Genomic DNA, 21,814 nt, shown 5'->3' on the forward strand with positions numbered 1-21,814 from the left:
ACGTCTAGTCTTGAGTTTATCTCTCCCATAAATGCGGAAAAAGTGGCAAGGAGGATTTACGTCATGCCAACATTCTGATTTTGGTTTTTTTTGTGTGTTTTTTGTTTTTTGTTGTTCTCTGATTACGTTCTCTGAGTTTTCGGCTTCAGCAAGGATGTGGTTTTCTTTTCAAGGTGACATTTGTCCAAATATCTTCCCTAGGATAACAAGACATTAGCTTTCCAGCCTATAACATCTGGGTTATTATATATTTTGTCCATCGATTCCATTCAACTGCATCCAAAATTTACCTCACTTACGGTAACATATTCTGAATTAGTTAGGGTTCTATGCAACTGCATGTGATAAAAATCCTGAGTAGCATAAATTTGCAGCGTGAAGTGGACCTCTTTGTTTCCAGGACTTTCTTTCTTTCTTTCTTTCTTTCTTTCTTTCTTTCTTTCTTTCTTCTTCTTTCTTTCTTCTTTCTTTCTTTCTTTCTTTCTTTCTTTCTTCCTTTCTTTTTGCTCGGTGCCAGGTGTGTTCACTGCTCTCTTTTGTAAATTCTTTTGTCATAATCATGTAGCTTTTGCAAGCTCTTCTACTGGCTTGGGGGCATAGGTCTTTAGCTCTCTTCTGGTTTTGCTAGAAACAGAATTTGTAATTTTGTGTCTTGATTTCTTGATACTTCCAGAAGATTTCCAGGGGGAGCATCATGGAAACACTATGTCTCTGCCTGCCAAGTTCAAACTACAAATTCCATTATCTGTTTACATGCTTAAGAGTTCTTAGTTCTGTAGAGCACAGGGCTTTAGGGCTGAAAAGGGCCAAATAACTCAACAGGGTAGGAAGACTAGATAGATAAAGCAACAATTTATCTCTGATGCACAGTTTAGCAAAGCAGTCACAAACAGGTCTAGGAAATTTTGCTATAAAACTACTTTGAATCCTAAACATTTTGTCTGCGACAGCGGTTTGTGTGCTATAGTTTCCTAAAGTTTGAGAAATAGTTTTGATACTAGAGTGATTTGAACTTCTTCAGAGTCTGAAAAGGAATAAATGACAAAAATGTATTAATGCTTCTTAAAATCATATTGTGCATTTACCTATTATCACACAAAAGGAAGTATTTCTAACAAATTCTTTCTTATATTTGTTCTATGTGTCTTCATTTGAATACAGATTCAGTTACTTATGCCAGGGGAAAGTTTAAATCATTGATCAAAGGAGCTAAATCCAGGCACAGAAATCCAATTTACGGCTTTTATGTTAAAATGCAATCACAGGTTCAGCAGATAAGAAATCTCTTAAAGGAGTAAATCTTGACTATTCTAACCTTGTATGCAGATAAATAATATAAGGAAGCCAACTCATGGTGTAGATCAATGTGTTACTATCAGATTTATGGGGGGAAAAAGCTAGAATGGAATCTCCAAGTCATTTCAGCACGGGAGAATTTCCCTTTGTCCAGAATTCAGAATTTTAGGAAAAAGGAAAAGAGGATATTTAAAGAAGGGACTTGCTTAGCAAGTTTTCGCCATGAAAGAGAAAATTGTTTCGTTTCATGTTTTGGTTGGTTTTTGCATTGGTCGTTATTTTATTTTGTTCGAGACGGATCCAGGTGAGAGAGAAAGAGGTTATAAGAAAGCTGAATTTGGCTCAATCTAGGAAACTGATTTTATTTAAAGGTTTAGGTCTGTCCAAAAGTGGGATGGGATCAGATGAATACCAGCTAATGATACCTTAGAGGAATTTCATGTTCAGATAATGATTTAACAAGAGGAAATTAAGGACTCAGCTCCAGAGTCTCTCATTATTTGTGGCGTAGAAGGACTATTTGCTTTATACTTGGGAACTGCGTTTAGAAAGCAACATGTTCTTCCACTCACATTAAGATAGAAACTCGCCTTGTACAGATTTAATGGATAAGTGGTGAAATTTTAACATGTTGGGGTGTTTTATACTGCCACAATACAGAATATAGTCAGATCTGAAACATTTTAGGAAATTGGCAAGTGCTGATAGGATATCTGTGTCACACTGAGAGTGATGTCAAGGGGTCACAAGAATGAGTGATCTTTGACAGCAGGCATTTCTAAAAGAAGTATGCTCTTTAGAAGGTCCAATTTCAAATACACTTCCTTTCTTTAAAAAATAAATTAAGGGGCGCCTGGGTGGCTCAGTCGGTTAAGCGGCCGTCTTCGGCTCAGGTCATGATCTCGCAGTCAGTGAGTTCAAGCCCTGTGTTGGGCTCTGTGCTGACAGCTCAGAGCCTGGAGCCTGTTTCAGATTCTGTGTCTCCCTCTCTCTCTGCCCCTCCCCCGTTCATGCTCTGTCTCTCTCTGTCTCAAAAATAAACGTTAAAAAAATGTTTTTTAAAAAATAAAAAAAATAAAGGGAATAGTTTGTATCTCCCAAATAATTTGAATCGGTTTCGAGTGTGCCAAAAGAAACTCCTACCTTGATGATTGGACTCCTCAACTTGGCAAAGAGAATCCTTAAAGCCTGAGCTCCATTTCTTTAGCTTAATTTCTGGTGTATCTTTTCTTTACGTTTTTCAATCCCACTCATACTGAATTATTCATAATTCCTCAATTACACCGTGCTGTTTCATGACTGTATCCTTTAGATGCAGATTCACACACTGTTTACTTGTTAAATTCCATATCTTCTTATTTCAAAACTCAGTTCTGACTTATGGCACTCTCTATAGTTTTCGTACCGATCCCCAAACAGAGCTGGTGACACCTTCATTTGCTAGTTTTGTACTAACATATATTTTTAGTTTTGGACCCATCATTCTATGAACATGTATATGTATATCTTCTGCTAAACTGTGTGTTCTTGGGGGCGAGGGCGATCCGGAAGAAACTGAGCAACCTTGAAAAGAAGTAGCTTTTTCCCAGGTACATAGGTTGGGAAATATGGACGGAGAAGTTTCTGCAGAGGCACAGAAGCGTGGCATGACCAGGCTTCTTTAAGGCTGGGGCAACAGGTATGATTGATAGAGTAATAGATATGAAAGCCTTCAAGGTGACATCATAAAGCATTTTAAAGTTTGCGAAGAAATTGGTATTTGTCATCTCTCTTTAATTTTAACAGATGGCTGCCATTAGGGAATCTCCCAAAGCTCTCTGTACTTCCATTCCCTCAAAAGAAAAGTGATTAGTAATTAATGCTACTTACTTCACAGGAATTACCCAGTGAGTGATCAACACGTGTTAACTGCTGTGGTTATGATTAGTAGTAGTAGACAGTAACAGTATTTATTCGCACTGACAGACTGAACTGTGACCGACAGTTTTGGCCACACAAATGCCTAAAACATTGTAGGCACTTAACACTATTTGTTGAAAGGATAAACTGTTGTAGAAGTAGCAAAGAAACATTGTCTCGAAGACAAAGAAATCATGTGAAAATACTTGAAATGTTATAACGCATCTGTGATCGTGCCATAAATGTATTAGAAAGAGGGCTCGGAAAAAGGAGATTATTCAGGAAGCCATTGCAAAGGTCTACGTGACATGGTAACAAATTATGTTAAAGTAGTAGCAACAGATGTGGAGGACTGACAGACCTCAATGATTTTCCACGTGTGCAGCATACCGTGAGGGTCCATATTCTAGGCTCTGGAACATACTGCCTGGATCAAATCCTGGCCTTTCACTAACTCCTTACGCGACTGTCGCAAATTACTACACGTCTCTGTTTCAGTTACGTTGTTTGTAAAATTGGGATGATATTAATAATTATCCCCTTAGGGATTAATCCTTAAGGATTATACGGAGTGGTGTTTGTTCAGTACTTAGTAAAGTGCTACATAGAAAGGCTCTCGTTTAATGTTCAGTACTATGACTGTGACCATTGTTTATGAGATAAATTAGATAAAGAAGTGGTTGGATTTTAGGTGATGCTCTCTCTTTTTTTTTTTTTTTAAGTGTATTTATTTATTTTGAAAGAGAGAGAGAGTGAGCAGGGAGGGGCAGAGAGAGAGGGAGACAGAGAATTCCAAGTAGGCTCAACACTGGGCTTAAACTCATGAACCATGAGATCGTGACCTGAGCCAAAATCAACAGTCGGACACTTAACCAACTGAGCCACCCAGGTGCCCCTTCAAGTGATTTTAATTTGGTTTGGATTGCATTAATTGAGCAAAGAATACTTGCTGTGTTCCTGTCAGTGCAGTAATTCACTCACTTTTGAACCCATCATGTTCTGATGTCCAAGAAGATATGTTTATGAACATAAATTTAAAGAGAAACATACGGATGAAAACATATGTATGGGCAGTTAAGGGAAGGTGAGAGAATCGAGGATAGAACCTTGGTCAGGGAAAGCGTGAAAGGTTCTCATAAAGCAGGTCAGGCAGGAAAGAAAACAGGAGAAAGGAGCATGTCATGTGTCAAGTGTAACATATAGCAAAGGGAAGAAGAAATCCCACGATCAGTTTGAAAACAGGAAGTATATTGCAACACTTTACATAGAACCATTCAGAGAGATCAGGCCACCACCAGACTGCAGTGGGTAGAGAACTGAGTATACGGCTAAATAATACAAAAAGAAGATACCCAGTATCTATGGTCTTCGGTGTTATGAATAATGTATATAAAATATTGAAAGGAAAGAGCTATCATGCTTCTGGGAATGGTTGATTCCAAGAGACAAAGTTCTAAAAATTCCCTCAGGTACATTGGTCCAATGAGGAATGGGGAGATCTAGAATTCACTATGCCCAACTGTAGGCAGAACAGCCAAGGGGGACAAGTATGGTAAAATCATTAAACACCCTGGCCTCCCTTTTCTAACCCCATCATGAAGGAAAATCTGGGAGTGATGTCATTTCTCACTGAAATACTACTATTTTTCAGCCCACAGGGAACCCAGACTAGTTGGAGGGGATATTCCCTGCTCCGGACGTGTTGAAGTGAAACATGGCGACACATGGGGCACCGTCTGCGATTCTGACTTGTCTCTGGAAGCTGCCAGTGTGCTGTGCAGAGAATTACAATGTGGAACAGTCACCTCAATCTTAGGGGGAGCTCACTTTGGAGAAGGCAACGGACAGATCTGGGCTGAAGAATTGCAGTGTGAGGGACACGAGTCCCATCTTTCACTCTGCTCAGTAGCCTCCCGTCCAGATGGGACTTGCGGCCACAGCAGGGATGTTGGAGTCGTCTGCTCGAGTGAGACCCAGAGGACATGTTCAGTTTGTTCCCATACTGCCAAGAGGGTGGGATGAGGTCATCACAGACATCTTTTTAAAAGTCCCGTCTCCTTCCAGGATACACGGAGATCCGCTTGGTGAATGGCAAGTCCCCATGTGAGGGAAGAGTGGAGCTCAAGATACTTGGGACCTGGGGATCCCTCTGCAACTCTCACTGGGACATGGAAGATGCCCACGTTTTTTGCCAGCAGCTCAAATGTGGAGTTGCCCTTTCTACCCCAAGAGGAGCACAGTTTGGGAAAGGAAGTGGTCAGATCTGGCGGCACATGTTTCACTGCACCGGGACCGAGCAGCACATGGGAGATTGTCCGGTAACTGCTCTGGGTGCGTCGCTCTGTTCTGCTGGACAAGTGGCCTCTGTAATCTGCTCAGGTAAGAGGATGGACAGCTGGTGACGAGCTTTTCCCGTGGGGGCGTGCCTTAGAGGCAGGTGTACCTGTAGGGGAAAAATAACAGGGCATGATCTATTTCAAAGGATCATGAGAAGTGTGCCAGAATATTAATCTCCTGTGTCTTTTAAAAAATATATTTTTTATGTTTTTATTTTATTTTTGAGAGAGAGAGAGAGATCACGAGCAGGGAAGGGGCAGGGAGAGAGGGAGACACAGAATCGGAAGCAGGCTCCAGGCTCTGAGCTGTCGGCCCAGAGCCCGACGTGGGGCTCAAACTCACAGAGGGCGAGATCATGACCTGAGCGGAAGTCAGACGCTTAACCGACTGAGCCACCCAGGTGCCTCTCTCCTGTGTCTTTTTAGAAAGAAAGTAAACCTAATTTTCACAGACCTCATCATTACCCAGCGCTTACCGTGTGCTGGCTTTTTCAAAGCACCTGATTCATTCCCCCCCCCCCCGCCCCCCCGCCGGTTGGCCCACCACCTTCCTGTTTGTTCTCAGCTCATCTGTCCCCTCCCTTCCTTACCCTTTTTGTATCTTGTATAACTGAGCAGTTTGGTGTTTGCAGGAAATCAGAGTCAGACACTATCCCCGTGCAATTCATCATCTCCGGACCCAACGAGACCTACCATTCCAGACCCCAGTGCTGTTGCTTGCATAGGTGAGAATCAGTGACCAAGCTATAAAAAATGATCTCAATCCTTAAGAATGTGTTTTATTAATACTTTATTTTCCCTTTCCAGGGAGCGGTCAACTTCGCCTGGCAAATGGAAGCGGTCGCTGTGCTGGGAGAATAGAGATCTACCACCAGGGCTCCTGGGGCACAATCTGTGACGACAGCTGGGACCTGAGTGATGCCCACGTGGTGTGCAAGCAGCTGGGCTGCGGAGTGGCCATTAACGCAACTGGCTCTGCTCATTTTGGGGAAGGAACGGGGCCCATCTTGCTGGACGAGGTGAACTGTAATGGAAAAGAAACTCATATTTGGCAATGTCGTTCACACGGCTGGGGACACCATAACTGCAGGCATAAGGAAGATGCAGGGGTTATCTGCTCGGGTGAGTTCTGCACATAAGCTCTGGTCACAATTACATAAGAAAGGACGGGGGGTGGGTGGGGGAGCAAAGTGTAGTGAGGGATATTAATCTGAGGGAATCCTGAAAAGCAGGTTCAGAGGCAAGGTAGTATAACCTCAGAAGCGAAAAATACAGAAATAAGCTGGCCCATCATGAACATGACCCCAAAACTATTATCGAGAAGCCCTTTTATAAGTATATGTGGAGCTTCCTATCACTGTCTAAAGAAATCGATTAAAAGGGACAGGAAGAAATACACCCAGCACTCCGTTCTACAGAGCAAAAGGTAATTATTATACCCAAGTAATTTTTCATGATAACCAAATGAACTTTACTTGTCACAGGAGCAAAAATTATCATAAGAGGCCACTGCCTTTATTGCATATACATGGCGAGCTCTAGAAACTACTGTGAAGCAGAAAAACGGAGTCCGTTGTAATGTATTGGGGAAAACAAAACTACGACTCACTTAGGGAAGTGAAAAGTCCTATATGCGTTTAATGACATAAGTTGGTAGAGGACATACACAGCCGACTGTGAAGAGTCAGAAAAGGAAATATTTCATTTCAGGGTCATGTACACAACATCGGCTGTAGTGCCCGAGTGTCTCCCTAAAACTTGCCAAGAGAGCTACAAAAAGAAGGCTAATGAAATAAAGTCTTCGGGCTAACATTGCAGTCATTTAGGGAGAAGAATCTAAACTGTGTAACGGATAGAGACGTCTCTGAGCTCTTGATTAAGACTGAGAAATCAATTTCGAATCGTCGGAGGCATTCTAAAGAGTTCCTTAAGGACAAAACTCCATACTAGAAACACCGTAAGCCGTATACCTAACTATACTGTATTTAGTCTAGAAAATACTGTATTTTACCAAAATCGACTGAAGCATCCAGAAGTTACGAAAGAATTACTGGTAGTTGACATTTCATACCTATTTTTAAAGCCGTGCTCGCCTTAGAGTAAAGGGAGGGAGTCCTCTGAGCCTTCAGAGAAAACGGGAAACTACTAACTCTGTGTTTCACCCCAGAGTTCATGTCTCTGAGACTGACGGACGAAACCAGCAGAGACCCCTGTGCGGGGCGTCTGGAAGTTTTCTACAATGGAGCTTGGGGCAGCGTTGGCAAGAGTAATATGTCGGCAACTACTGTGGCGGTGGTATGCAGACAACTGGGCTGTGCGGACAGAGGGACCATCAGCCCTGCATCTCTGGACACGTCGTCCAGGCACATGTGGGTGGACAACATTCAGTGTCCGAAAGGACCCGACACATTATGGCAGTGCCCGTCTTCTCCATGGAAACAGAGACCGGCCAGCCCTTCAGAGGAGACCTGGATCACGTGTGCTAGTGAGTACCCGCCAGCCTGGATGAAAACTCTATTTTCTAATTCCCACTCGCCTCTTCGGGTCTCACGAAGTAGGCCTGAATGACCTCTGGTGACAATTCTACCCGGATGGCGTAATCGGTTTCATTTCATTTGGCCGATAGGTATTCAGGATTGGGGATTATTTTTCCAAAAAGCGTGACACGCCCTGTGGTCTTCTTGAAAGTTTATTCGGTTGCTTTCTCTGAGAATGAATGAGGAGCACGGAATATGTAATTCAGTATTTGACTCGTGAACAGTCTACCTTCCCTTTCCCACTTTTCTTTCAAATATTTTCTTGCTCTACTCATGTAAGAAGGGAAGCCGTCAAAAAGACCAGTGCTGAGGTATTTTGCCATTCTCTATCTACTTAAACTGGAAGAGATTTTTTTTTTATGTACCTGTCTCCTAAACCCTTTCTCCTTGAGAGAAATTAACATTATGCAATGTTCATTTTGTTCATTTCACATTTCCTGAGTGGCAGGCATGAAATGCACCCAGTTTGCTGAAAAGACACAGAGTTTCAAAAAGGATAGGTTTTTAAAAAATATATATATATTTTTTTTTAAGAATTTGGAAATACTATTCTTTTTTTTTTTTTAATTTTTTTTTCAACGTTTATTTATTTTTGGGACAGAGAGAGACAGAGCATGAACGGGCGAGGGGCAGAGAGAGAGGGAGACACAGAATCGGAAACAGGCTCCAGGCTCTGAGCCATCAGCCCAGAGCCCGACGCGGGGCTCGAACTCACGGACCGTGAAATCGTGACCTGGTTGAAGTCGGACGCTTAACTGACTGCGCCACCCAGGCGCCTAAAATATATTTTTAAATGCAGATTAAATAAGTAAAGTATTCAAATAGAGATTTAAAAAGAATTTAAAATCTCTCTTTTCGCCTGTGACCTCTTGGAAGTTTTTGTGTTCTCAGAAATGATCTGGGTGTCTCTGACTTTTCAGACAAGATAAGACTGCAGGAAGGAAGCTCTAATTGTTCCGGACGCGTGGAGCTCTGGCATGGAGGTTCCTGGGGGACGGTGTGTGATGACTCCTGGGACCTTGAAGATGCGCAGGTGGTGTGTCGACAGTTGGGCTGTGGCCCAGCTTTAGAGGCCCTAAAAGAGGCAGCATGTGGTCAGGGGACGGGGCCCATATGGCTCAATGAAGTCAAGTGCAAAGGAAATGAATCTTCCTTGTGGGATTGTCCTGCCAAAGCCTGGGGGCACAGCGACTGTGGGCACAAAGAAGATGCTGCTGTGAGGTGCTCAGGTGAGTATCTGGAGCCTGGACTAAGCGTGGAATCCCTGGCAGCAAAAAGGGGGTGGGCAGTGAAGCGCACTGTGCAAAGACTAGACGCATCAACCCAGGGAATCTAGTAGGAAGAGAATCATGATGCTTCCAATCTGAAGGAATGAAGAAAACACTTGTGGTTGTACATTGGCTTCACCAAAGGAAGAGCATGTAACTATACGTATCTCTGTACGGAAGGAATGAAAACAAGGGGACCCTGGTATTAGGTGGGAAGGAGTAATTTACTTGGTTGCCGGGCACCAAAGGCTCACATAGGAAATAGAAATGTTTGTTCTACATATTACTCCCCAAAGTGAGTCTTCTCTTTTCTCCTGCAGAAATCGCCGTGGCCCAGAGATCATCAACGGCTGCAGGTATATTGTGGGGTTTATGAGCCTGGGTCCAATTGCCTGTGTTATTTAGAATCTTTTCTGCCAAGAGACTTTAGGTCAGAGGTAGTTCTGAGGATCTGAGGTGTACTTCGGCCATCCTGTATTTCAGAGAAGGATGGTACTAGAGATCTGGGTCCTCCAGCTAAGACACGATCGTCTCTTGTGATACTTCCTTGCCCTTAGGTCGCTCATCGCTTGTCGTATTTGGGATCCTTGGCCTCATTCTGTTGGCCTTTCTCGTTGCTCTCCTCTTGTGGATTCAGAAGCAAAGACGGCGACAGCGGCTCACAGGTATCAGCCAAATTATGGCCTTTCTCATGTCTCTATGGGATTGAAGCTTCTTGGGATAAAACACGTATTATCTCAGTATATATCCATAGTAGACGCAAGGATATGCATATTAGACTCAAGTATAAAACAGCCAAAAGGATGGAATCTAGAAGCGATTTAGGCAGCTTCTCAAACAGAGGGAACAAGATTTCAGAGGAGACAGGGGTTTGGGCTGTTTGATGATTTCTGCATTCTATCTGTATGCTAATTGGGACATTCTAGAATCGATAGTTTGGGATGAATATGCTTATATGGTTTAGGAGGAATCCTTTCTTGCCCAAATACTTATTTGCTGTCACTGTGTAGTTCTTATTAATTTTACTGTTCAGTGAAGCAACGTGCTAGGCTCTGGAGATACCGACATCGATAGTCAAGTGTTTTTGTCTCCATGGCATCTCAAGTCTAGTGGAAGAGATATTCATGCAGACAAATAAGGTGCAATGGGATAGTGCACAGTAAGATGGATAAGGAAAAAAGTGGCACAGAAAAGGCAGTAATTAACTGGAGGGGCAAGGGGAGAATCGGAGGCTTCTAAGAGGCTCATTCTGAAAATCAAGTTCAAAGAACTGGGTCAGGTGCTTCATAGGGAAAGAGAAAAAATATGTACAAGGGTGGAGAAGCTTAAAGGATGGGCATATATGCTGTTTTGAGGGGAAGTAAAAGTTGGGTTGCAGGAGAGAAGCTGCCGGTAAGTCGGTAGAAGGAGGAGGAACAGAGTATGTAGTCGTGTACTCCATGGTAAGAAGATTAGTAGTCAAAGAATACTATGTGTGTGTGTGTTGGGGAGGGGGTGAAGTAGTCAAGCTGTTTTTCAGCAAGTTCTGTTTGATGACAGGATGTATGAGGGGTTGAAGGAAGACCACGTTATTGACCAGGGTAGCATTTCGAAATCGTTCAGATGGAAAATGACAGGGGCTTTAGTGAGAATGGAGAGAAGAGGAGAGATTTTAGAGAGATTTTTTTTTTAAAAGCTCTGATGAGTTAGAGAAGACCACTGCCTGCCTTAGGGGAAGAAACTGGGAAGTCAGGCGATGGCAATAGGGGAGGTTTCGCCTCCTCCTATTGACTTTAATCATGGCCTTGTAAGGGAAAAGCTTGGTAGTAGAACGGATGGAAACAAGACAAGGGCAGGGGTAAAGATTCAGTACGCTTGCATTGCTGCGGAAAAACACTGGTGAGGGCGACTTTTATTACGAGCTGATCCCTAACCTAGGGCCTCTGTTGTCAGTTTCCTTGAGAGGAGAGAATTCTGTCCACCAAATTCAATACCGGGAGATGAATTCTTGTCTGAAAGCTGATGATCTGGACGTGCTGACTGCCTCAGGTCTGTGGGTTCTTTGAGGGTTCTTTGAGGGTCTGCAGCCCTGGGGTTCAGACAGGTAGCTACAATTACAGTGGAGGCATTCCACTGTGCACAGCAGTGGAAAGGAATCTCAAACATGGAATAGGAAGTTATGATGCACATAAGGAAGAGAGGCAGAAATGAACAACGGATTACTCTTGGAGAACATAAGAATTGCAACCATGCGATCTGGCTTAGAGATCTATGATTATGTCTGATGGAGGGACAGGGAACCACGTAAGAAGCATATTATGACTTGGACCTCATTTTCTTGAAACAGAAACTGATCTTCTAAAGGGTGGTTTCACTTGTCACGTCTCTCATAATTTCTTGCCTTCTTACCTCCTGCTGCTTTTTCCTTTCTCTTACTTGCTATTTATTATATTTCCCCCTAAAAGTCTGAAAGCTTAAAATTTCTGTATCTTTATCCCATAGAAGCCATCACTATTCACAGGATTACTCTGATTTCCCATTACATGATTCTTCTTTCTTTGTCCTCCAACTTCTGCTTAGCGACAGCGCATGAATTCTGTCTCTGGGCGGCAGAATTCTGCTGGGTGGGAAGAAATCTCTCCACACCCACTTTCTCTACAAACGCTCAACACCTTCTCAGTATTCCTTACCATCTGGCAAGGGCCCACCTCACTTCTGCAATCCCAGGGACTTGGTATTTGCTGCAGCTGTGTCAGGAAAACATGTACAAGGCCTGGGAAAGACTTTCTGTGCCCCTTAAATCACACTTGGTTGCCTTCCTAATCGTGGGCAACGTGTTTAGATGTTCAAAGAGCTGCTAAGGCACTTGAGGGGAGGTCTGATTTATTTCCCAGTAATTATTTTCTTCCTTTCAGAAAATCCCAATGAGTCAGATGATTTTAATGATGCTGGGCTAATTTCTGTGTCTAAATCTCTTCCTGTTTCTGGATGAAAAAGAAGACCATTCTGAGGTGCACTGAAAAGGCAAATGGGAATTATAACCCAGGGAGGTGAGTGAGGAGAATGTATTCAATGTTGTTCAAAACAGGTACATTTTTTTTTGAAAGTTGAGAACTCCTCTGGTATTAGGAAAAAGGAATATATATATACACATGTTTCCATATATATTAATATATATGTATATCCACTTTCAGAATATATAACAGCTCTTTACAGATGTGACTCATTTTTTTTATGTTTATTTCTGAGACAGAGACAGAGCATGAGTGGGGGAGGGGCAGAGACAGAGGGAGACAGAGAATCAGAAGCAGGCTCCAGGCTCTGAGCTGTCAGCACAGAGCCTGACACAGGGCTCGAACTCACAAACCATGAGGTCATGACCTGAGCCGAAGTCGGTCACTCAACCGACTGAGCCACCCAGGCACCCGATGTGACTCTTGGCCAACTCTTAGTTGTATATTCTAAGCAATAACAATGGTAGATCATAGAGCTAAGGAGGAACTGTGTAAATTAGTATGAAAAAATCTTTTCAAGATATTATAAGGGTCATTTGGGGAAAGAGAAAAGACTTATGTCAACACTTGTATAATGTTATGTTATGGTAAAGGTAGTATAAGATGCCTGTAAGAATACAGAAAGTTTTCCTAAGAAAGTTTGAGATTCTGAGGAAGATGTGATACTCAAGAGAAATATCAGATGATTGAAAGATCGACAACTTTAGGGCAAGGACATAGCATGTACAAAATATGGAGGCATAAAAAAGAACCACATCTTTGGGGAACAATAAGAAGTTTTTCCTTCCAAAATACGTATTGAACAGGGGCATCTGGCTGGCTCATTCGGTAGAGCATGCAACTCTTGATCTCAGGGTTGTTAGTTTGTGCCCCACGTTCGGTGTAGAGATTACTTAAAAATAAAAATCTTTGAAAACGTATGTATCGAACGTGTTTGCGGTGACAAATGGTGCTCTGAGCACTGAAGACACGTAACTAAAAGGTACTGTTGACAAAGACACGATCGTTTAATGCAAATCTTGCAGGCTACCTGAGAGAGAGGCAGTGGTGAGAATCAAAGCAGAAAGGTTGCATAGACCCCTTATTATAGGGATAATGGGCGGCTTTGCCTGCTCCTGTTAGGGAGGCAGTGAACTTTGAAAAATGAAGCTGGGGCAAGACACAGTCAGGTTTACATTTTATAATTTGCTTTTCGTGCAGCAAGTGTAACAAGGGAAAAGAGTGAATAGACAAGAAATTTGTTAAGTTATACATCAAAAAGAAAAATGGTGAAATGAGATAGTGGAGAGATTTTCTATCTTAAAAAAAAAAACTATTTTGGGGGGACTATACATTTAGAAATTATATATAGCAAAAGTATGGTTTTGTTGTGGAAATAAATACAGACTGAGACACAGGATTAAAGTCGGAACTCTTAAAAGTATAAAAATGTAAAGTGTCAAATCATTTATGTACATATATACACATAGAAGCTAATAAATTATATATAGCATTAAAAGGATAAATATATATACAGTAAAACCTTGGACTGCAAGTTATTTGTTCTGCAAGTGTTCCACAAGATAAGCAAATGTTTCTAATAAGTTTTAACTTGATAAACAAGCGATGTCTTGGAATGAGTAGTACGCGATGCCGAAAGTCACATGGTCACAATGAGCCAATGGTTCATGAAATTCGCTTTGATCTACGAGTGCTTTGGATTACAAGCATGTTTCCAGAACGAATTATGATTGCAAACCAAGGTGTGACTATATATATATATATATATAGTATATATAGTATACATATAGACAGAGAGAGAGAGTAGATAGATAGATCTCTCTATCTATATACATATATCTTAACAATTGTTAAAGGATAGCATGTGATAGATCACTCGGCAAAGCTATGAAAACACAACTCACACAGAATGAATTTCGAGTGACACCTAGACATTTACAAATGCTCTAGCTCACCAGTATGTCTGGGAGGTTCCAATTACAATTAACACTGAGATATCACTTTATATAAAACAGGCCACCAAAAATTTAAAACAGCGCCAATATTGCTGGTGGGAGTACAGAGAACATTTTAGACACTGCTATTGGAAATGAGAGGTGTGGTAGCTTTTGCCGAAAGCAACCTAAAAAATGTCTCTTAATCATTTTTTAAACGCTTCACATCGTTTCATACAGAACTTCTCCCACTGAGAACTTCATCCATGCAGATAAAGCCACTAGTATGTAAGAGCTCACATATAATGATTCCTTTCCACAGCATTGTTAGTAATGGCAAAAAGCTGGAAAAAGTGAATGACAGTGACCTAGTGGCTAGAAAATTATGGTGCAGCCAGTTAAAAGGAAAAATCATCCACAAACGTGCCATATCATTCCATTTATGTGCTCATGTTATCAAATATAATTAAATATGTTTACATCTATAAGATTACATGTATGTGTATATATGTATAGAGAAACATTAAAATCTAATAACATTATTAGATTAAGACTACAAATGCCTTTTGGGGCGCCTGGGTGGCGCAGTCGGTTAAGCGTCCGACTTCAGCCAGGTCACGATCTCGCGGTCCGGGAGTTCGAGCCCCGCGTCAGGCTCTGGGTGGATGGCTCAGAGCCTGGAGCCTGTTTCCGATTCTGTGTCTCCCTCTCTCTCTGCCCCTCCCCCGTTCATGCTCTGTCTCTCTCTGTCCCAAAAATAAATAAACGTTGAAAAAAAATTTAAAAAAAAAAGACTACAAATGCCTTTTGATTTATAATCTTGAACATAAGAATATTATTCTGATGTAATGAATAATCATTAAACTACTTGTTCCTTAAAGCGTAATCACTGCTGAAGCACTGTTTCAGAATTACATGGGGATGCTTGTAAAAATGGTATTTTGGTATACATCATAGTTTTATGAAAAAGGCATCATTCTTGGGCACACTGAAGTTTGCAGATCACTGCATTTAAGTTTTCTGTTCAGGAAAGTAGCATGCTGTTTAATACATGTGAGTTTGTGTGTGTGTGTGTGTGTGTGTGTTTTGTGAACACACACATGCGTGTGGTAATAGAACACATTAGATTACATTATAATGGAATTCCTTACAAGTGTGTATGAAGAGGAAAATAACAGTTTTTCCATGTATGGGTTTTGTTCAGCCTTTAAGACACCTTGATGAAGAAGACCTGAACTATTGAATAGAGCAAGAATCCCCCTCGTCCACTGAAGATTACAGTACGTGCCTGTATCTCCTCGCATCCCAAAGAAGGCTGCTGAATTTGTAAAAATTAAATTGGTGAATGTAACGATTCAAAGCTGTTTATAAGACTGTCAAAGGGATTAAATACAAAGGAATGTTGCTAATTTGAATTTGTCTTAACTTCCTGGTCTTGATTTTATGAATTTCTGAGTAGGCTTTCTGATTTTTTTTTAGGGGTTTGATAAATGTAACATGATGTCTTTTCATTCGAAGATGTTTTCATTTGCATGTATGTTTTTTCTAGTTTGGTTTAAATAATAATTTTCTTCTTATTACCAAATCAAAACAAATTTGTTTTTCTTTAGGTTTTTTTTCAAATTTTTATTTAAATTGTAGTTAGTTAACATATAGTGTAATATTGATTTCAGAAGTAGAATTCAGTGATTCATCATTTACACATAATTCCCTCTTTTTTTCCCCCTTCCCGTATGTTCATCTGTTTTGTTTCCTAAATTCCACATATGAGTGGAATCATATTCTATTTGTCTTTTTCTATTGACTTATTTCACTTAGCATAATACACTCTAGTTCCAACCACATCGTTGTAAATGGCAAGATTTCATTCCTTTTGATGGCTGAGTAATATTCCATTGTCTATGGATACCACATCTTCTTTATCCATTCATCAGTCAATTGACATTTGGGCTCTCTTCATAGTTTGGCTATTGTTAATAATGATGCTATAAACATTTGGGTGCATGTACCCCTTCAAATCAGTACTTTTGTATCATTTGGGTAAATACCTATTAGTGCAATTGCTGGGTCATAGGGTGCTTCTATTGTTAACTTTTTGAGGAAACTTTATACTGTTTTCCAGAGTGGGTGCACCAGTTTGCATTCCCACCAGCAGTGCAAAAAGGTTCCCCTTTCTCCACATCCTTGCCAACACCTGTTGTGTCTTGTGTTGTCAAATGTTAGCCATCCTGACAGGTGTGAGGTGGTACCTCACTGTGGTTTTTGATTTGCATTTCCCTGATGATGAGTGATGGTGAGCATCTTTTTACATGTCTATTGGTAATATGTACGTCTTCTTTAGAGAAATACCTGTTCTGCCCATTTTTAATTGGATTATTTGGTTTTTGAGTGTTGAATTTGATAAGTTCTTTCTAGATTATGGGTTCTAACCCTTTATCAGATGTCATTTGCAAATATCTTCTCCCATTCCATAGGCTGCTTTTTAGTTTTGTAGATTACTTCCTTCACTGTGTGGAAGATTTTTATCTTCATGACGTGCCAATAGTTCATTTTTGCTTTTGTTTCCCTTGCCTTCAGTGATGTGTCTAATAAGAAGTTGCTGTGGCCAAGGTCAAAAGGGGTGCTGCCTGTGTTCTCCTCTAGGACTTTGATGGTTTCCTGTCTTACATTTACGTCTTTCATCCATTTTGAATTTATTTTTGTGTATTGTGTGAGAAAGTGGTCCAGTTTTATTCTTCTGCATGTCGCTGTCCAGTTTTCCTGGTATCATTTACTGAAGAGACTGTCTTTTTTCCATTGGATATTCTTCCCTGCTTTTTTTTTTTTTAATTTTTTTTTTCAACGTTTATTTATTTTTTTTGGGACAGAGAGAGACAGAGCATGAACGGGGGAGGGGCAGAGAGAGAGGGAGACACAGAATCGGAAACAGGCTCCAGGCTCCGAGCCATCAGCCCAGAGCCTGACGCAGGGCTCGAACTCCCGGACCACGAGATCGTGACCTGGCTGAAGTCAGACGCTTAACCGACTGCACCACCCAGGCGCCCCGTCTTCCCTGCTTTTTTGAAGATGATTTGGCCATATAGTTGTGAGTCCCTATCTGGATTTTTTTTTTTTTTTTTTTTTTTTTTTTTTACCCTTCATTCCGACAAGGCTAACTATCTGGATTTTCTATTCTGTTCCATTGATCTGTGTGTCTGTTTTTGTGCCAGTACCATACTGTCTTGATGACTACAGCTTTGTTATGTAGTTTGAAGTCCAGAATTGTGATGTCTCCAGCTTTATTTTTCTTTTTCAGGATTTCTTTGGCTATTTGGGGTCTTTTGTGGTTCCATACAAATTTTGGGATTGTTTGTTTTAGCTCTGTGAAAAATTCTGGTGGTATTTTGATAGGTATTGCATTAACTATGTAGATTGTTTTGGGAAGTATAGACATTTTAACGATATTTGCCCTTCCAATCCATGAGCATGGAATGTTTCCCATTTCTTCGTGTCCTCTTTAATTTGTTTCATAATATTCTTTAGTTTTTGGAGTGAAGATCTTCTCTTTCTTTGGTTAGGTTTATTCCTAAGTATATTATTGTTTTTATAAATGGGATCAATTCCTTGCTTTCTCTTTCTGCTGCTTCATTATTGGTGTATAGAAATGCAACAGATTTTTGTACATTGATTTTATATCCTGTGACTTTGCTTATTTCATGTACTAGTTCTTAGCTCTTTTTTTAAGAAAGGGAAAGTTAATGATTATCGAAAGGTTAATAATACATTGTTATCTCTACAAGGCATGAATCTTATTGGTTCCTAATTGGTTCCTAATATGTAATTCTGGTCCCTGATAAAATATGCACAAGGGGCGCCTGGGTGGCTCAGTCGGTTAAGCGTCCGACTTCGGCTCAGGTCACGATCTCGCGGTATGTGAGTTCGAGCCCCGCGTCAGGCTCTGTGCTGACTGCTCAGAGCCTGGAGCCTGTTTCCAATTCTGTGTCTCCCTCTCTCTCTGCCCCTCCCCCGTTCATGCTCTGTCTCTCTCTGTCTCAAAAAAAATAAATAAACGTTAAAAAAAAATTAAAAAAAAAATATGCACAGCAACACCCGGTAAAGGGACAAAGACTGAATGGTTTACTTCCTTGTTCCTTAAGACAGTGTAACTAAAACTGAAATGAATATGCAAATTATGTTTTTTCTATATAAGTGTAAGTTATCATAAGGAAATTTTATATTTTACCAAAAATCACGTATCCATATTACATATTAACATAGAAGATAAATCTAAAGAAAGATTTATAACAGCTCAACACTAAGCTTAGAGTCTGTTGTTAAATATTCCAGTGTTAGTTGCAAATAGATTTTTAACCCTTTCTCAGTATTCTGGTATTGAGTACGCTCTGTTCTAGCATTTAGGGCTTCAAAGCCACTATCTTGTAGAATCATGAAATTTGGGTCACTTCCTATTGTTTTCATTCCTCTTGTCAATTTCAAACATATTTGACATAAATTAATTAAATCATTTAATCATTTAATCTTTTAATCAATAATATTTACTAAGTATCTACTTTTGGGCAGGCATTGCACATTAAATACCCAATTATATGTCATGTACTGTTCCCCCATTACTGTATATGTGAATAAAAGAAATTTGTATATATATATATATATATATATATATATACTCACACATATAAATGTATATATCCAGGTCAAATTATAGTATACACTTGTAGGAGCCCCACCTATGTAATAATTAACAAATATTTATGTACATATTTTAAAATAATATATAATATGAAAAGAGTTTCTCCCTGTATTTAGATATATTTTACCAAAATTATTTATGAGACATCAGTTGTTAAAACACCTCCTTAGGGGCACTCGGGTGGCTCAGTCAGTTAAGTGTCTGACTTCAGCTCAGGTCATGATCTCACAGTTCGTGAGTTCGAGCCCCACGTCGAGCTCTGTGCTGACAGCTCAGAGCCTGGAGCCTGCTTCTGATTCTGTGCCTCCCTCTCTCTCTGCCCCTCCCCCACTCGCATTCTATCTCTCAAAAATAAGTAAACATTAAAAAAAATTAAAACAAAACACCTCCTTATTAATACACTAGTAGGAGGTAAATGAAAATTGAGATTGTACTTTTAGAGTTATTGCAATTGTTTGAGAGAGTATTAATAGTAATGTGTCCTGCCCCCTTTGTTGCTCAACATGTCCCTGGATGGTGAAATTCTACTCCATGTAAGAGTAGTTAACACGTGGTACTTACTATGCACCAGGGACTGCTTTGAATGTTTTACATTAGTTAACAACTTAATCCTCACAATAATCTGACAAGTTACATACTTTTTAATACACATTTTAGATTTGGGAAAACTGAAGGACAGAGCAGTTAAATGACTTGCCTAAAGATATGCAACTAATAAGTGATAGGGCTGAAATTTGAGGCCGAGGACTTTGGTTCTTGAGGCCATGCTTTTAACCATCATATGATATATACTGACTTTCAAAGTGAAATTTAGTTTATATGGAGTGAAGACATTTCCAACTTTCATAGTCTTATACCCACTTACACATAATTTGTGATACTATTTGTAGAGAACCTAGATACCTTGATGAAACAGGGTAAGAATAGAGTCCGGTCACCTCAACAGAAAAGAGGACCAAATCTATATTACCAAAAGTTTTGCCTATGTCTCTCTGCTCCAAGTCTAACTTTCTTGAGAGTCTCAAATGTTCTCATCTTTCATGTCTATATTACTCGGCCACTTAAATCACCCTAAAAAATAATAAGCTTTAAATTTTAAAAGCAGCAATAGACAAGAAAGAAGTTATATACAAAGGAAATCCCACAAGGCTACCAGATGATTTTTCAGCACAAAGTTTGCAGGCCAGAAGGTAGGGGCATGATATGTTCAAAGAGAGGAAAGAAAAAACCTGCAGCCAAGAATACTCTATTCAGAACAGAAGGAGAAATAAAGTTTCCCAGACAAACAAAAGCTAAAAGAATTCATCACCACTAAACTAGCCCCACAAGAAATGTTAAAGGACACTCTTTCAGCGGAAAAGAAAGACCACAAGTAGGAAAAAGTAGTAAAGTTAAGTATATCTGTAAAAATCAGTCGAGAGAGTCACAAAACAAAATGATGTGAAGTATGACAAGATACACCTAAAACATGGTGGGGAGAGAAGTAGACAATAAATTCAAACTTAAGCGACCATCAACTTAACATAGACTGCTATATGCATACGATGTTATATACAAACTGAGTCGTAACCACAAATCAAAAACCACTAACAGATATGCAAAAAATAAAGAGAAAGGAATCCAAGTATATCACTAAAGAAAGCCAGCAAACCATAATAGAAGAGAGCAAGAGGAGAAAGAAACAGAGAAGAACTACAAAAACAACCACAAAACAAGTAACCAATGGCAATAAGTACATACATACCTATCAATAATTACTTTGAATGTAGATGGGACTAAATGCTCCAATCAAAAGGCATAGGGTGACCGAATGATTTAAAAAAAAACAAGCCACATCCATATGCTGCCTACAAGAGAGTCATTTCAGACCTAGTGACACGTGCTGATTGCAAGTGAAAGGGGAGACAAGCATTTATCATGCAAATAAAAGTGAAAAGAAAGCTGAGGTGGCAATACTTATATTGTACAAAATAGACTTTAAAACAGACTATAACATGAGAGAAAGAGGAACACTCTATAATCACAAATGGACAGTCCAACAAGAAGATATGACAATTGTAAGTATTTATGCACCTGACATGAGAGCAATCAAATACATAAAGCAGCTAATAACAAACATAAAGGAAATAATTGATAGTAATACAATAACAGTAGGGGATTTTAACACCCCACTTACATCAGTGAACAGATCATCTAAACAGAAAATCAACAAGGAAACAATGACTTTGACATTGGGTCAAGATGGATTTAACAGACGTATTCAGAACAACCCATCCCCCAAACAGTAGAATACACATTATTTTCAAGTGCACATGGAACGTTATCCAGAATAGATCACATATCAGTCCACAAAACAAGTCTCAGCAAATTAAAAAAGATTGAAGTCATACAATGCATCTTTTTTGACCACAATGCCATAAAACTAGAAATCAACCGCAGGAAAAAATCTGGAAAGACCACAAACACATGGAGGTCAAATAACATGCTACTAAACAACAAATGGGTAAGCCAAGAAATCAAAGAGGAAATAAAAAATACATGGAAACAGATAAAAATGAAAACAAAGTAGTTTTGTTTTGAAAACAAAGCTGCTTTGGGAAGCAGCAGGAAGAAAATAATAAAGCACAGAGCAGAAAGAAATGAAACAGAAACTAAAAAAACAAAAAACAATAGAACAGATCAATGAATGGCACAAAAACAGACACATAGACCAATGGAATAGAATAGAAACCCCAGAACTAGGCCCACAAACGTATGGCCAACTCATCTTTGACAAAGCAGGAAAGAACATCCAATGGAAAAAAGACAGTCTCCTTAACAAATGGTGCTGGGAGAACTGGACAGCAACATGCAGAAGGTTG

General features: G+C 40.0%; 1 protein-coding gene across 1 annotated transcript in view; it reads left to right on the forward strand.

Annotated features, from left to right (window-relative positions):
• CD163 (CD163 molecule) overlaps positions 1 to 15,678 on the forward strand; it is a 29,698-nt gene extending 14,020 nt beyond the window's left edge. The window contains 12 exon segments of the mRNA XM_040462585.1: positions 4,847 to 5,161; positions 5,260 to 5,574; positions 6,164 to 6,256; positions 6,339 to 6,653; positions 7,699 to 8,016; positions 8,989 to 9,297; positions 9,657 to 9,692; positions 9,894 to 10,001; positions 11,269 to 11,364; positions 12,231 to 12,302; positions 12,305 to 12,365; positions 15,468 to 15,678. Of these exon segments, the coding sequence (XP_040318519.1) occupies positions 4,847 to 5,161; positions 5,260 to 5,574; positions 6,164 to 6,256; positions 6,339 to 6,653; positions 7,699 to 8,016; positions 8,989 to 9,297; positions 9,657 to 9,692; positions 9,894 to 10,001; positions 11,269 to 11,364; positions 12,231 to 12,302; positions 12,305 to 12,365; positions 15,468 to 15,474 (2,045 nt within the window). The 3' untranslated portion in view covers positions 15,475 to 15,678.
• Positions 15,679 to 21,814: the final 6,136 nt, after the last annotated feature.

This window comes from Herpailurus yagouaroundi, unplaced genomic scaffold, assembly GCF_014898765.1.
Source record: "Herpailurus yagouaroundi ecotype Mexico unplaced genomic scaffold, PumYag 355, whole genome shotgun sequence".
In the NCBI taxonomy this organism is placed as follows: domain Eukaryota; kingdom Metazoa; phylum Chordata; class Mammalia; order Carnivora; family Felidae; genus Herpailurus; species Herpailurus yagouaroundi.